This window comes from Melanaphis sacchari, unplaced genomic scaffold (genome assembly GCF_002803265.2).
Source record: "Melanaphis sacchari strain LSU unplaced genomic scaffold, SCAv2.0 Contig12_pilon_pilon, whole genome shotgun sequence".
Lineage (NCBI taxonomy): Eukaryota > Metazoa > Arthropoda > Insecta > Hemiptera > Aphididae > Melanaphis > Melanaphis sacchari.
Genome location: NW_020270527.1, coordinates 2,224,343 through 2,241,964, shown reverse-complemented (window position 1 = coordinate 2,241,964; position 17,622 = coordinate 2,224,343). Strand labels below are relative to the sequence as shown.

At 24.0% G+C, this 17,622-nt stretch overlaps 1 protein-coding gene across 1 annotated transcript; it reads left to right on the top strand.

Annotated features, from left to right (window-relative positions):
- The first annotated feature begins 2,503 nt into the window (after positions 1-2,503).
- On the top strand, positions 2,504-16,356 carry LOC112591173 (apoptotic protease-activating factor 1-like). Its single transcript, XM_025334893.1, has 20 exons — positions 2,504-2,899; positions 5,091-5,324; positions 5,394-5,531; positions 6,953-7,107; positions 7,347-7,615; positions 7,696-7,822; positions 8,444-8,582; positions 8,648-8,824; positions 8,890-9,132; positions 9,224-9,402; positions 9,465-9,591; positions 9,678-9,837; positions 9,899-10,098; positions 12,553-12,784; positions 12,863-13,118; positions 13,177-13,498; positions 14,931-15,212; positions 15,285-15,389; positions 15,545-15,802; positions 15,863-16,356. The coding sequence occupies exons 1-20, from the start codon at positions 2,750-2,752 to the stop codon at positions 16,124-16,126; spliced, it is 4,017 nt and encodes a 1,338-aa protein (XP_025190678.1). The 5' UTR covers positions 2,504-2,749; the 3' UTR covers positions 16,127-16,356.
- The last annotated feature ends 1,266 nt before the right edge of the window (positions 16,357-17,622 follow it).

Genomic DNA, 17,622 nt, shown 5'->3' with positions numbered 1-17,622 from the left:
ATACACGATTACACAAATTAGATAGTAACATAACCTGTACTAACAATTAGTATTTTAGACATGCACCTTACCTGATTCGCCGCAGTGAATACTTATAATACGTTCTTCGGAGAAAGGTATAAGGTGACACAAGTTACGATACGATTTAAGGAAAACTTATGTTTAAATAAGAAAAACAACACTGATTTGAATTAGAAAAAGAAAGAAGTCCAGTTGTCGCTCGCAGTCTTGTGTGTATGTCGTATGGTGGTTTTGGGAAAAAGCTCCTGCTCGCTTGTCTGGTGCGCCAGCACTCGTAATTTTTGTCGGTGCTCATGCACTCGATAGTTTGGCCGGTGCTCATGCACTCGTGACTTGGCTGGTGCTCGTGCACTCGTGGCTTGGCTGGTGCTCGTGCACTGCCGGGAGAAGACCTGGTCGAGCCAGCCAGAGTCGCAGGCCATGCCATCATAAAAAAAGGACTCAGCGTTTTTTCGAAGAAATAGTCTTTCTTCTATACGACAGAGAGCTTCATTGTACCATGGCCCGCCTCCGCTGGCTAACAAAATTGGTTCACACGCTTTTCGAGATATTGTCACAACTCATGTGTCAATTCCTTTGTGATCATATAAGTTGTTTTCTTTCGTCAGTGGCAAAAGGATGTTTGTAGGGTTTAATCTGCGTGCGACAACTTGACCGTTAATTTATTTAATTGAATTTTATGTATATGTAATAAACAATGATATGTGAGCATATCATTACAACTTAAAAAAGGGGGAAGTAGGTAATTGATTACGCAGGTACCTATTTTTCTGTATATTAGTAGTTGAACGTACGTCATCATCAAACAAGTCATTGTAATGGAAGTTTTAAACTTAAATTCAATGATAAGAGCCAAAAGGTAAGACATTGTATCTATACTATACTAAGTACCTATACTTAAAATGATTCTAAGCAGAAACAATCTTTTGCTAGTCACCTATCATATTAATATATATTGTTAATAATTATATAGATATTTATTTTGATTTTAGTTATACACTAATACGGCATAAGCTATAAATATTAAATATGTAATGGTATCTATAAAATTAATTTAAATGTCTTAAAATTTTATGGCATGTATAAAATATAATAATAATACTACATAAGTATACCTACGCAGTATGTTAAAAGTTTCAAGTACCCACAAATTATTTATTTTTTTTAATTACAACAAAAATAAAAATAAAAAATAAAATTTTTATTTTTTATTTTAGCGTCTGATTCTGTCAAAATTTAAACTTTAGGTGTTTATCAAAAATTTTGTCGAATTACGATCAACTTTGTTAAATGAATTTCTTACTACAAAATTATTTTAACTTTTTTACTATTTTGTCAAAGTTCTTTGAGGTTTTATAAAAAATATTGTGACTGCATTTTCAATAGGTGTATTAAATTTTATTAGGTAGGTAGAATTAGTACATGAATACATTACTATAATAATATCACAGACAATTATACTGTCTCGAGTACAGAGTTGAGAGTACAGACCTATACTGCTCTTAATTCTTAAGTAGTTAAGTAGGTATAGAAATCTTAGAATAATAGCTATATTTTATTCTGTGTTGTTAATTAGTAATTACTATCAAGGTTCACAGTTGTAAGCTATTGTGGAAGTACGTTATTCTGTGGTGTTTTTGAAAATAGCTTATTCAAACTTCATACCGTCAATGAAGAGTATGAAGTTTACAGATCGACCGTGATCCGTGGTTTTCATCACAACTAAGTGTAGACTGCATACTCTGTACAGTAGGGATGGCATTTTTTTCTAACGCGATGTGCCAAAAATAGTATGATTTGTTTTATTTCTTGCGTGCCATTAAATTTTAAAAATATTATAAATGAGTAATATTATACACGACATATAAATATGTAAAAGAATATAAATAAGAAAAAAATTTTTTGTGTGCCATGTCAGATACGGCCGATACGGGTATCACAGATTTGCCATCCCTGCTATAGAGTTTATAATATTATAAGCATTTTAATATTATGTTTATGGTTTAGTTTTAGTGTGTAGACACAACAGTTATAGGTACGGGCATACGGCCATGAACACCATGTCACCATGGTCCATGATGTTTGTGTTCATGGAAGCGGCTTAACGGCTATATTAATTATATCATTATCAAGGAGGATTTTATGGATTTATAGATCCGCTTTGGTTATTTCTAATTTTATTCTACGGTGGTATCTATATACCTATATATATTTACCATTAATATTATTAACAGACGATTTTGTTCTAAGTATGATGAAATAATAAAATAATATTTTTTCATGGTACTATGATGATTTATGATCTTAAGGTATAAGGTGTATTGAATTATTAGGGTTTAAACTTAAAAGTAAAACCGTGATGGGACTGGAACTTCGTAGATAAGGTAAATGCATAGATAAGAATATGATAATATGGTATTACGCTTATCTATGACTATGCTGGAATATAGTAAAGTGGTAAACACTAAACAATAAATCATTTCAATTTTCAGTACAAGACAACAACTATTCTAAAAGTCATGTCTTTTTTTTTAACAATTAAGCATGTTTAATCTAGTCTCAACTCATCACATAATTTAATATTAATTAAAGATGTTTATCTTGTAATATTTGTGTTTATTGTCAGATTTGATAAATGTTAATACTCGATTGGGTACCTATCTGTAATAAAGTTGTAGCTCCACATTCTAAGACTGAATTTTTGTAACTACTAATTAAATTAGTAAAAATGGAAGTCGTTGACAATCAAAGTATTCCATGTACCATGTTGAAAAAATATCATGGCAGAATTGTTCAAGACATTCAAGGAGATGTGATCGAGGCCTTACTTAAAAAACAAGTGTTAACAGAAAGTGAATTTTGCGATATTAAATCTGTGGTAAGAAAGTTTTTTAGTTATGTAATGCTATTGTATTACAAATTTATCATACTAATTCTGTAGTAGTGTCGTATAACGACTCATTTTTGAAATTTTTTCCATTGTAATTCTGTTACAAACACAATTTGGGAGTCTAATTGATTTAGTTTTAACTAAAATTAAAATCTCTCCGTAAGTCAAGCTATTCATCAATATTAAAATAGGACACACATCCTCTTTTGTACCTCTCCTCCTTCTCTTCTCGTTAAATATTTATGTACAATCTAAACTTGTCTTGATTTTAATAGGGTTGATTAATGTTGGATCCTAACAGTTTTTTCAGTTTTCAATAACCTTCTTTTTTTCTGTATTGAATAATTTGTACCATTTCATCCTTCAGAAAGTAGTTAATTTCTTTGTTAAATATTTTATAAAACTCTATTTTATAGAAACTTATCATCACAAAAAAAAAAAAAAAAATTCAAACATTTGTCTAAGTTCAACTACAAAAGTTTAAATCAATTAAAACTGTATTAAACACTGTCTAAATTATTTATTTATCCCTGATAAGCAGGAATTCTGTTACGGTAAATCTATCATTACAAGTATTATATCTATTATTTCTTATATTTCTGAGTGTAGTATAGACTGTTTTCAAATCAATATCATTATGATCATTTTTTTTCAAAACCTTTGATTCTATAGACTACAACTTTTTTTCTAGAGAACTTAGTTTAGAATCTACTTTTATTTTAGCTCATTTTTTATTTCAAGGACCAATAATAATTAGTTAAACTAAATAATACCTGTTTGAATCTAGTTTCATATGAAGTTCTTTGCGGCATAGTCCTCTTTTATTCTGTTTATTAACCAAATTTATTTCTGTCTATTTGAAAAAGCCTTTGCGGCTTGTTAGATTCACAAAAGGTGGTACACAAAAAATGTATAAAATATTAAATGAAAAACTGCAAACACTTCTTTTTACTATAGATTATATATGCATAATATCCAATTATAATTTATTTTAGGAATCTAATAATTTTTTGTATAATTTTTTTGGATGGTTCATATGCTTCTGTAAACCATAACACTGTAAAGAACAGAGATTCTCAATCTTTTAACATCCGAGTACTACCTACACATTTTAAAAATTTTCACGTACCATTTAATTTAGAAAATTCTATTTTTTCATTTTGCTTTTAAAAAAATGTATAGAATATTAACATTTATTAAACAAAAGTAAAATTAAGTATGTATAACTTGATAAAACATAAATCGACCAAGCATTACAACATTATAGAGATTATCGTTTATCTAAATTTTTATCTTTAATGTGAGTAAAATCAGCTATTTGGTTTAGTAATAAAATAAACGAAATAATATTTTATGTATATAATAATAATATTTTATTTTATGATAAATATTTATTTTTCATTCACGTACCACCTTTGAGCTTTCTGTGTACCATTAGTGGTACGCGTACTATAGATTGAGAAACGCTGGTGAAGAAGATAAAAGTCTTATGCAATATGTTTCCATTGTTATAGATCTAGGAATATTGGTCCTCTTTTTCCTTTGATTATCAAGTTTAATTAGGTATAGTGTTGTAAGTTCTGGGATTCATTAAACATAACTTCAACATTTTAAATCAGTTCATTGTTTTCATAATTTATACTTTTTACTTATCAGACATGTTCTCGAGTATGATATTATTATTTAGCATCTTTTTTTTTTTTGTAAAAGACTAACTTAACATATTAAAAATAGATTCTTTACTTATGCTTCTTTCATTCTCAATACCGCAGTCACCCACCATAATTATTCACTTATCCCTGAAATTTTTCACATCTGAACTTAAAGTTGACTAATAGTTCATTAATTCCCTTATGAATGGGTCTCTGGATACTCCAGAACATCTCATAAGAGTCTTCTTTAGAATTCTTTGTTATTCAGTCTTTAACTTGGTTCTTTTCACTATCTCCAGTAGTCCAGTCACACCATCTTGTACTGCTATAAGTTATAACTATTTACTCCACCACATGTTTAGTATGTATTATACTAATATATATCTTGATTTTTGTAATTTTAAATTTGTATGATATTGATAACTATATTGTTAGCTTATATTATGTATTATATTTTTACCTCTTTGAAACTGCTGTTTGACAATTTATTGTAATAAATAAAATAATATTTTGTTTGTCGGTTATAGAAAAACTGTAAGGAACAAGCAGGTCGTTTGCTTGAATTATTGCCATCCAAAGGTCAGAATGGTATAAATCAGTTCCTAAACTATTTGTCAATACATTATTCATGGATAGCTAGTCTCTTACAAGATTCCATTACAAATAAATATAATTGCATGTTTTCTAAAGAAATGCAGGACATTTTGACTGCTGGTGAAGTACCTCAATTATCTTCAAGACATGTATCACGAGTTAAGCATGTATGTAAAGTGTATAAACTAGATATATTTAGTTAAATATATATTTGATGTATGATTTTTTTGTATTAGGTAAAAACATTAAAAAAACTATTAACAGAGTTGGAAGCAAATAATTTTATTATTGTAAACGGTATGACTGGCTGTGGAAAATCTAGTCTAATTGTTGAAGTATTAAATGATCCTTTCATTACAATACAATATTTACAGGTAGATATATAAGAAATATTATTAATTTATTTGTTTAATAGTAAATTGTAAATTATAGTTACTTGTTATAAAGTCTTATAAAAAAATTTATTATAATAAAAGTATTAAAATAATTGCAAGAAAATTTAATTAATACTTGTTTATAAATTGATTTAAGTTCTTTCCTTTATAAAAAAAATAATAATTACATAATAGATTAAAATTTTGGTTCTCTAATGAAGCCCATTGGTTGCTAAAAATGTTGATTTTAAACCTATTCAAATAAAATTTGAAAAGTTGAACTTGATTCAATTTAAACGTGTCTGCAGTGTTCTTAGATCATTTTCAGAGCTCTAAAGCTACATAGATCTTAGTTTGAAAATCACTTGGTTTTGGGCATAAATTAATTAAATCTGATTATCTGCATATTTTACTATAATTTTTCATGAAATTAATTATGTTATACATTTATTTATTTATTTTTTTTGATTATTTTATTAAGTAATACAATTTTTTTAGCATTTACTGAACATCGATGCAAATAATTTTTAAGAGTAATACTTAATTTGAATAAATATTTAATAAAATATCATGAAATGTATTTTAAGTAAGAATAACAATTATTTTTTGTTATACATTAACTAGCTGACTCGGCAAAAGTTGTTCTACCATATAAATTATTTCTGTAATAAACTTGGTCTTTGATTTTTAATGTTGAATTAAATTGTTGACCATTTGGAGCATTATTTTTTTAACCTAACTATTTTGGTTTCTCTGAACGATGTCATTTGGAAACAGAAATTGAATGTTCGAATTGACATCAGGTACAGGTTAGAATTTGGATCTTTACGGATAAGTAAACCGTTCAATGGTTCAGGTGGTGTTTCAATTTTCGGTAGTTGCACTTTTTCAGATGCACAACACATACTGGCTGGCTCATTTTTAAATTTAAGCGTTTGAAAATGCGGACATTCCTTGTCCATAGCACCAATCTCCACTTTTTAATGAGCGTTGTATTTAATATCAAGCCCATATTTGTATGCTAGATAAAAAATGAATTGGATGCAAATGCTCGATGTACTTGTTGGAATTGTTGTTATTTGCTCTGAGTGTGTTAACAATGAATTAACGTGCTTCTAAATGTCTTTATTGATTTTGTTCAGATTGCTAAGAAATCCTAGATACTATCGTGGTTGGTAAAAAAAAAAAAATTATATATTTATACTTAAGTGTACATTTATTAAAAAATATTGGTGTTTCTTTATTAGATTATGCATGCTACATACATATAAATCTTCCTCTTGAATCACTTAATTAATTTTAAAAAAACCACATAAAATTCCGTTGTGTAGTTTTAAAGATCTAAGCAGACAGACTGTGGAAAGCGACTTTATTTTATATTATGAATAGATTTAGATTATTTGTATTTGTTTCATTTACAGGGATTTGTGCAATGGATAAATGTTGGACGAGAAAATTCATCACATGCTGAATGTATTCAAACTGAAATATTAAATAGGTTAAATAACCAAGAACAGCTTATAACACCTCCCCTAATTATAAATTATGAGGATACAAGAAAAAAAATTCAACATTTGTAAGTAAAGTATATTAATCAATAAATTATATATTTAAAATCAGTAGTACTGATAATTGTTTCTTTAGAATTTAGATTAACTTTTTTTGTACAAAATATATAATGTATTAATGTACTAAGTTTTTATCGTTATTGAAAAAATATTATTAACTAATTTAAATATGTTAACATTATAGCTTTATTCAATTGTATGATTACAAATTATGTATATTAATTTGTTTCTTTTTATATCAATGTAGATGGAAACAAAAACAATTGGCTGGTTTATTAATTTTGGATGACGTATGCAGTAATGAAATAGTAAAATTCTTGGATATCGGGTGTAAAATATTAATAACAACAAATGATATTAGTATTATGGATGGTATAATAGATACTCGAATAAAATATTTGAAAGTCAATGAAGGATTTGAGGAAAAGGAGACCTTAAGTTTATTTTCAAAATGTTTAAATGTCAATTTTAAGTCTTTACCATCACATGCGTCAAAACTTCATAGTATATGCAAAGGTATTATAATTTTTTATTATTATTATTATTATGTATATATTATTTTTTTTGATTTAAATTAAATATATTAATTTATTTAGGATTTCCACTAACAATTTCACTTATTGCTTCACAACTTGAAATGCATAGAGAAGAAGCCATTAATAATACTGACCGATGGGAATTTTATTTGAACAAGTTATCAGATAAAACTAATAAACTTTTTAAGTAAATATTATTTTAAATATTTTAATTAGATTTTATATACTTAGCCTACTTTTAATTTATGACAGTTAAAATTAGGGATGCACTCAATTTTTGTTAATGTTTAAAAGTACATTTTTCTTCCCTGTTCCACAAGTAAACAACTTGTTGGATTATGAAAGAAACTAGTTGGTCATTATTAGCAGCTAAGAAGGGTTACAAATGTTATGATAATAAATTTTATGCACAAAATCAGCATGTTTTCTCATAGAACAGAATACAGAAACCAATTTTTTCTTTTTAAGGAGGAAGCAAATTGATTATCTATAGTTAAATTTAAAAAATTAAATTAAAAATTGTATTTATATATGATTCATGAACATTAATTTTGTGTTTGAAACTACAATATTATTCCAAAGTAGAATAATTTTAGTTCTAGAATGATGATAGTTTAGTTATTTTGGAGTGATTGATTTTTAAATTTTTTTTTTTATTACTTAACAAGAAGTAATACTTATACAATGGTTATCAATTTTATAAAATAATAAGTATGATTTTACTTAGGAAATTAAATATTACATTTTTAATTAATTTAAAATTTGTTTTAGTTAATACCATAAGTGTTTACATTGTTTATTTTTATAGATATTCGTCTTACAGTCAAAATCAGTTGAAAAGTCTTGAAAAAGCAATAGAAATGTGTATAAAGAGTTTATCAAGTGATCTTCAACAGAATTATCGAGATTTTTCTCTATTTGTAGATGATTTAAATATTAAACCAGAAGTATTATAGAATTTAGTAAGATTTCATGCATAAGAATATATTGTATTTAAATATTTACATTCTAGGTTTTATCCATACTGTGGGGTATAAAAATAACTGAAGTTACAGATATTATGTCAGAATTAATGCGAAAGAGTTTAGTAGTTAGGATTTGGAATCAACCTTTAAATAGTTATGTTTATTCAATACATGATTTACTTTTAAATAATTTAAAAAGAATGATGAATCATCAAGAATATAAGGTATACCTCAAAATTAAGGGAAGTAATTTAATTTTTATTTAACTAATTGTGTTGTTTGAATTTAGGAATTACATAAAAAATGTATTGATCGTTATAGAGATTATTGCAAAGGAAATTTTGCAAATCTTCCAAAAAATGATAATTATATATTTTTATATTTTGGATATCATCTTAAAAATGCTGATATGCTAGAAGAATTTCCTAAGTGGTTTTTAAATTTAAGATTTATTGAATCAAAAATATGTGCAACTGGTCCTGCTGATTTATTAGCAGATTTGAAAAAATACAAAATATATATTGTCGTAAAGGTAATATTTTTAATAATAAAAATAATTTAATTAATAAATATTATTTTTATTTATTTTTTAATTTACTGTTTGAAAAAATAAATATTTTTAGAGTATTCATGAAGAATATGTTAAAGAAATTGAAAATTTTGTTAAACGCTATGGACCTAATTTATATAAAACTAAGTGTGATATTGTTCAACTTGGCCTTCAGGAACCAGAAACATCTTTTATATACAAAGAATCATATAAACTTGCAAAAGCTAGTAGGAAATTATATTTTTACTATGAGTGAGTTAAAATTTTATTTTTACGTGCTAAACAAAATTTTTACTAATAAAAGTTACTTTTAGTATTCGTCCTTCTCAAAATTGTCATCCAGAACCTCATATATCTATTATCAGAGATAAAATTGAGACAGTTATTTTTGGAAATCAACATGATGAAGCTTTGATTGCTACTAATAGTGGAAGTATAAAAGTAAGTAAATATTTTAATTCTATATAATCATGGTAGATAAAAAAATTTAAAATAATATTTTTTGCTACTTAATTATAATGTCACAGCTATGGAATATTATCTCTGATAGATGTTTATATACTTACAATGGTCATACCAAAAGAGTTACTCATTTGGTTAAAAATAATTTAAAAAGTTTATTTTTGTCAACATCTGATGATTCAACAATACGTATTTGGAATATGAACAGTTTCCCTGAATCTGAAAGTATACATTATTTTAATTTATTTATAACAATACTGTTAATTAATTGATTTTTTTTTTCAAGATTCCCAAACACGTACTCCATCACCTGAAACTAGGCAAGAACACTGGCAAAATGTTTTTGGTCAAAATTTTAAAATACCTACTGATAATACAAATACTGATTGTATTTTTGTGTTGAAACATGATTCACCTGTTATTTTTGCACAATTTTCTCCAAATGATAAATTAATTGTTTCTTCCTCTACTGATAAAACTTTAAAGGTAATTTATAGATCAAATATTACTTTAATATAATTAAAAATATTACCTTTATTTTAATTTTAAAATTGTTATTTTATATCTTAAAAAAGAAGAAAGTTTGGCAAATGAATGTATCGCCTTGCTGTACACTAGTTCTTTATTATAGATGTGTTAAATTTAAATTTAATAATACATTATTGTAATTATTGTATACAAAAAATGTTGCTAAAAGCCGTCTGTTAGCTTATATTAACAAGTGATGTATTTTTGGTAAAACTTTTAAAGTCATTTATTTTACTTATATTATGTTTATTTTAGTAAGTTGATAGAATTTGATTACTAGAGCAAGGACTTTTATGCATTAAAAAATCATCAAATATTCATTTAAAAATATGCACTTATGCATCAAAAAATTTTAAATATGCAGTTAAATATGCTCTTAAAAAAATAAATACACTAAAATTTATAGCTCTAAATATTATATTTTTTCTTTAAATATTTAATTTTAATAATTTGTTAATATCTCTCTTTAAGTTTTTACTAAATTTGATATCACTTTATTGTTATCTAATCTACAGATTCACCACTATGATAAAATGAGTCTCTTGCGTCTTAATGAGAATATAGAAACAGTTAAATATAATAATTTGTGTTCTTAATCATTAAAAATATTCACTGAAAAATATGATTTTCGAAAAACCTTCAAAATATGCACTACAAACTAAAAATATGCTCTTATTATCAAAAAGTATGTCCTTTAAACCCAAAAATGTCAAAATATGCAAAAATATGCACTAAAAACTTTAAGATTTTGGTCACAAACGCTGTGAAATGTATTGTGTTCTTAGTTCTTACTCTGCGTACAAAAAAGTAAACCAGAAAAAATATGGGAATGCATGATAGTCCTTGCTCTATAATAATTACATAATATAATAAAATTCATAATAATATAATATACGTAAAAGTTTTAAGTTCCCATAAATAATATTTTTAAATTATAACAAAGTAATTGACATAATGTTATTTATCATTTAAAGAAACAATCTTGTCCAAATTTTAAACTAATATGCCTATTAAAAATACTTGTTTTAATATATTTTTTAGATTTCATGGTTTCAATTTGTTTTATTTATGAGGAATTTTATTTTATATTTTTAAGACTGACTTATAGAACAAAAGATTCTTATGAACTTTTAGCTGCAAATTCATATAATAAATAATTGTGCGATTTATTTTTCATATTTTTATACAAATAATATAAGACTAACTTACATGGGATCTTATTAGGATCTTTTATCAATTTTTCAAGAATTTTGACCCAGCGAATAAGTTTTTATCAACCATTATAAAATAAAATTGAAATCTATTATGCTTAAAACTCTATAGGAATTTATACATTTTCAAAAATGTTATTACTTTATAAAAATAATAATATAAACTTTTGGTGAGAATTGCATGCATCTACTGTTATTATTATTATTTTTTTTTTGAAATAGGACTAAGTATTTAAATCATCCAAAAGTGTTGTTAGAAAAACAATTATTTTATGACTGAATATTAAATCTTATAAACACTAGAATTTCAAAATTTCGTTAAAAATAGTATTTGAATGAAAATTGTCATATTTTTTTTTATTATTATTTTTTGTTTATTTTTCTTAGTTATAAAATTTACTTTTAAGAATTTTGACAAAACTACATCCATTTTTTTAAAATTTGATGCATTTTTAATACTCCAAAAGGTAGTGTTGAGTAAAGAAAATCTGAGCTATGCTCAGAGTCTAAAACAATATTTTAAATAAGTTTACTCTGTATAAATGAGAGTAAAACATTATTTTATAGTTTTTATTTTTCTTAATCTGTGAAAAAAATTTATGATGCATTTGTACTCTTAATAATTTTGAATTTTTTGCTAAATTTGGATTTATATGTTATTTAAGTCTTAATTTAATTCAGCATGCGTTAAATATCATTAAAAAAATTAATAACATAATTATTGTTTTTGTGGTTTCCTATGATAATTTTGATACCATCTTTACATTTTTATACCATGTTAACTTTTATTATACTCAATAATATTCATTAAAAATTAAAATAGGTATTTGTAATTAAATTTGCTTCCTTTATAAAAAAATTAAAAGGAACCATATTATTTTAATTTAATTTTTTTTTATTGACCTTTTGTCTAAACATAAAAATCTAGAATTTAGTTATAAGAGTACAATTTACAGTTTTTAAAATTGTCTTAGTCTTGAGTTCTATTATAAATTGTTTTTCTTTTTATTTCTTTAATTGAGTGTTTTTTATGATGTTTAAAAAAGTCCTTAAACTAGTTAAACTAACAGTATTATTCTTAAGATACTTAAATATAATAGTATTTACTATTCTTAATGTAACTTATTGATTACATTTGTTTAACTCAAAGTATAAATTTTTTATTTTAATTTAAAAGTAATATTTTATTTATGAAAAATAGATTTGGAAATTGAAAGAAGGAAATTATGAAATTCAAAATTCAATCATGCAAACTAATACCATCAATAAATGTTATTTTGTGGAAACTAAGACATGTGATAAAATACTATTTTCAACAATTGGTTCAATATCTAGTGGCATATATGAATGTGAATTTCCTTTTGAACATTGTACTGGATTATTGTACTTTAGAGAAAGATTGTTATCATTTTTTCATATACCTAGTTCAGAAGGTTAATACTATTGTTTAACATATACAATATACAATTTATATACATTAAAAAAAATAATAATATTTACATTGTTTATAGGACAAGATAAAATGCTGGTTATGACACCAACTTTTATGCAAATTTATTGCTTTAACTGGAAAGATGAAAAAAAAACTGCACCTCCATTAGTCTATCCAAAACCAATAGGCTATCGGCAATACAAATTAATTTCTATTTCTGAAGAAAATACAAATAATCATACTCGGTACATAGCGTTCAGTTTAAGTAATAGTACAATAAAAGTTTGTGATTTATTCACTGGGTACAATTTTTTGGATTTGTACAATTCTAATGAGTAAGTATCAGTATTAGGTTTATTTAATATTGAGCTTATTTAAATTTTTATTTTACAGAGGTATATCAAACTTGGACTGGTTTTGGTCTAGAATAGATCAGAGTTTTTGGTTACTTAGTGCTGCTAACAAATCTATTAGATTGTGGTGTCTAAAGGATATTAAACAATATGCTTGTGCTCATAAAACAATTTCTACAAATCAATCCAATAATACTATTAAAAATATGTGTAAAAATGAAATATTATCTCTTCAAAATTACAAATTATTTTCTGAAGAACAAAATTTATATTGTTATAAACTTCAACGAAATTTTGATGCTGTATGGCTGGATAATGATTCTGTATTAGTTGCAGCTGTTACTAAATGTGGGACATTAAAGGTAATTAATTGATTTTAATATAATTTTGAAATAAAATAAAGTAATGTTCTTGAGAATTTTATACTATATTAGCATTGGTAAAAAAGTAAGAATTTTCTAGGTATTAATTTATTACATAACATATTTATATTGTAAATCTATAATATTTATTTAATTATTTGATAAAAATGTATATTAAAGAGTACATTAAATTTGTTTTGTATTATAAAAATTTCATTAAAACCCTTAATTGAAATAATTTGGATTATTGAGTATTTGATTAATAACTATGGGTTATTATTAGTATGATTATCATATATCAAATAAAATTATTTATACACCTGTGTATTCATTAAGTTAATCATATTTAGAAAATAATATATTGGTGAGAGACTTATACATCAAGATCATGGCACTATTTCAATTTTAACACATATTTGTGCTTTTTGCTATAGGTTACATATAAATATAGTGGTACATCTGTTGAGTATAGTTAGCACTGAAATTATTCAGTTAAATATGCTCTAAAATATTTATGCATCTCAAGAAAACTATATTTTTACACATGAATTTAAGAATTTTTGTTTAAGTTTATCCATTTTTGATAGGTTTAATGTTAATTAAAAATGAGTTATAGTTATTTCAAATTTTAATCAATTTATGATAAGCAAAAATGTCTTAATATTAATTTTTTGATTCAATAAATATATTAGGTCTACAAATTTTTAGAAGAACTAAACTTTTGCACTATTAGATCTGAGAGTAAAATGTTGTAGTATCATTTTGCATTTTTATGTAGAATACAAAAAAAATTTCTAAGTACCTATACTTAAAGACTTCACTTTGCTTATAAACTTATTCTTCTTATCAATTATGAAAGTTATGATACTACTTTTTTGAATTCAAAACTATGCCTACAAAGAAATATGTTTTATTAAAATTATCTACCAACACTTTAAAAATGTTAACTACAAATTTATTTTATTAAATGAACCAATTTAATTTTGACTATACTGGCATCAGGTATCATCATAAAGTTTGAATGAAACATGCTTATTATACCAATAAAATAGAGACAAATATCATATGTACTTTTCAGTACCTCAAATAGCAACCTTGTGTGATACACTATGTATTTAAGATTTAAACTAATTGCTTCAAAAAATGACTTATTTTTATAAATTATAAAATAACTAATTATTTCATAGATTATTGTTTAAAATATTATTTTTTAAATTAGTAAAATCCTGTTTAAAATTTTATATAAAATGAAAATATGTATGAAGCAAACTTTTTTATTTTCTAAAAGTAGTATAATATTGTGATTATTATACTTATTATAGTTATAGGTTCAATTTTAGCTTTGGAACATTATTTATAAATTCAAATGCAATATAAAATTTATTTTTACCTTGTAATAATATAAATATGTTTATTGATTTTTTGTGTATAGATACTATTTGAAGGCTTGGATCAATGGTCAATGATAGACGAACAAGTTTTAGCTTTGACAATAATACATCCAAATCAAATTGTTGATCAAACAATGATAATAGCTGCATGTAAAGATTTATCTGTGTATTGTATGAAATTTCAAACAGCTGAATATTTATTTAAGACTTCACAAATGGTAGATCAAATTTTTGCTTCTTTTGATCATAATGTTTTGAACATAGCATTTTTACTAAAACAATGTATTAAAGTAAATGAAAAAAAAATTGATCAAGCAATAGAGGTAAAACAAATTTTTATATAAATTTAGTAAAATGCTTATTTATTATTGTTATTTATTTTTTTTTTTTTTTAGATCTGGTCAAATAAAAAGAGATATGAAGTGTTTGTTCATGATTTCATTAATTGTTTTTTGTTTCATGATAAAGTTATCTTGCTTTACAATATTCATGGGATTTATGTAATTATATTAATTTTATTTTCATATATATTTAATGTTTTGTATTATTTTGTATGAATATGATAATTTTTATAGCTTTTTATGTTATGATTTTAAACATTTTTATATTAGAACTATTTTTTTTTAACTATTTAAATATTATTTTTTTTAAACAGATATTAAATTTATGTGATGAATCTATAATAAAATTGGAGATTAATTGTATTAAAATAAATGGAAGCTTGATGCTTGATTCATCACATTTAGCTGTGGTTGACAATGGCAATCATTTGAAAATATATCAATTGACTTTTGATTTAAATTTAAATTTAATTGATCAGTATCCATTGCCATTCTTAGAACACGAGGTCACACCCATTAGTATATCTAACGACAAGAAGTTTATTGCTATTGGTGGACAAAAGCATATTGTTGTAAGTATAATTATTTAATATGTTTTAAAATAAATATAATTTAATATTACTCTTTATTAGTTTATTGACTATACATTAAAAACTATAAAATGTCACACAATTGGTCCAAATGTGAATAATATACAATCAATGATTTGGTCGTCAGATAATTCATGGATAACGATAAAAGAAGATAATCAAATAATTACACTCGATGTTGAAACTGGTAAAATATTAGCAAGTGTGAGATTAACAGTTGATAAGTTTTTTGTCAATTCTGAACTAAATAAATATATTGCAGTAAATACCACTGGCCAGTTAGTAAAGTTAAATTTAAACAACTAATTTGACTTTCTGTATTAAAGTATTTTTGTAGACACTAAAGTACTTTATGATTTTAAACACTAAAATACATTAATATCTTTCACAAAAAGTTCACAACGTATGTAAATTAATTTAATACTTGAAAATTATATGGTTACTCATTGGATGCATTAAAAATTAATAATCAACATATAACAGCAAAAAAGCATTACGTACAATTTCTGTGTATATTGTTTTACTTGGTCTTAAAATGGTGCTATAAATGTGTATAATTAGATAATACTCTAATACATAATTTTAAAATATAATTATTTTATAAATTTTCATTAAATGTAATGATTTAGTTTTCAACAGTTTTCCTATCACTTTAATAGAATAGTTTTCAAAATAATCCTATTTATTTTTTCTTAATAATTTTTATTTTCTTACAAACACATTAAATGATACCTATTTAAAATAATAATTATAGTATTTTAAAAGATTTTTCGAATTTAAATATTACTTGCCCTAAAAGCAGTTTAAAGACAATAATAAAATATATTTGTAGTTATCTAATTGACTGATCTAAGAATTTTTATTTTAACTTAATCTAAAATATAAGATGATTTAATTACAAAATTGTAAATCTAAAATATCTATTAGTATTACTTTATTTAATTGTTAACATCACACTTGCTAATTGCTATGTACTTATTTAGGCATTTAAAACTTTAAAAGTACAAAATAATGGTACAATTAAATAATTTTTTTATGTAAATTTAAAATATACCTATAATTTTTATACTTAATTATGATTGTAACCAATGATCTTTAAATGCATTTATATTTCTGTGAACAAATTATGATTAAAAAAGATTCATAAGTACAAATTTCAAGTATATTTAAAAAACGTGATATTTATATTAATATGTTGTGCCGATATTGACTATTGTATCGAAAAAAAACTATATTTTAATTTAAACTAAAATTTATAGTTGAATAATATTTTTGATACTTCTTGTTATTTTATTATTTATATTTCGTAACATTGTAAAATGTCTTACAAGAGTTCACTAATTTTAAATAACTGGGTAATTTAGTTTTATTTTTATATCTCATCATTTTTAAATCAGTGAGTGTTGTCAAACATAGTTTTAAGTTTATAACTTAAAAAATGATAGATGATAGTTTTTACTGACTAATGTTTAATCTTGTTCAATACAATGTTATAAGTGTCAATTTTTTTGTACCTTTTATATTTTGATTAAATATTTTTACACTTTTATTTTTACTGTTAATATTGAATTATAATTGAAAAAACATTAATTTATTTGTAATATTTGTAATATTTGTAATATATATTTATATTTGCTCAAACTGTTTTAACACCATATTTGCTTACTTATTATAGTTACAATATTTTTTAGTTTTATTATATTTATAATATTGCTTATTTCATACCTCTATTTGGTATTTTATTAATGACTATTAGAATGAAATGTAAATATTAACACATCTTTGGGCAGTTTAAAATTTCA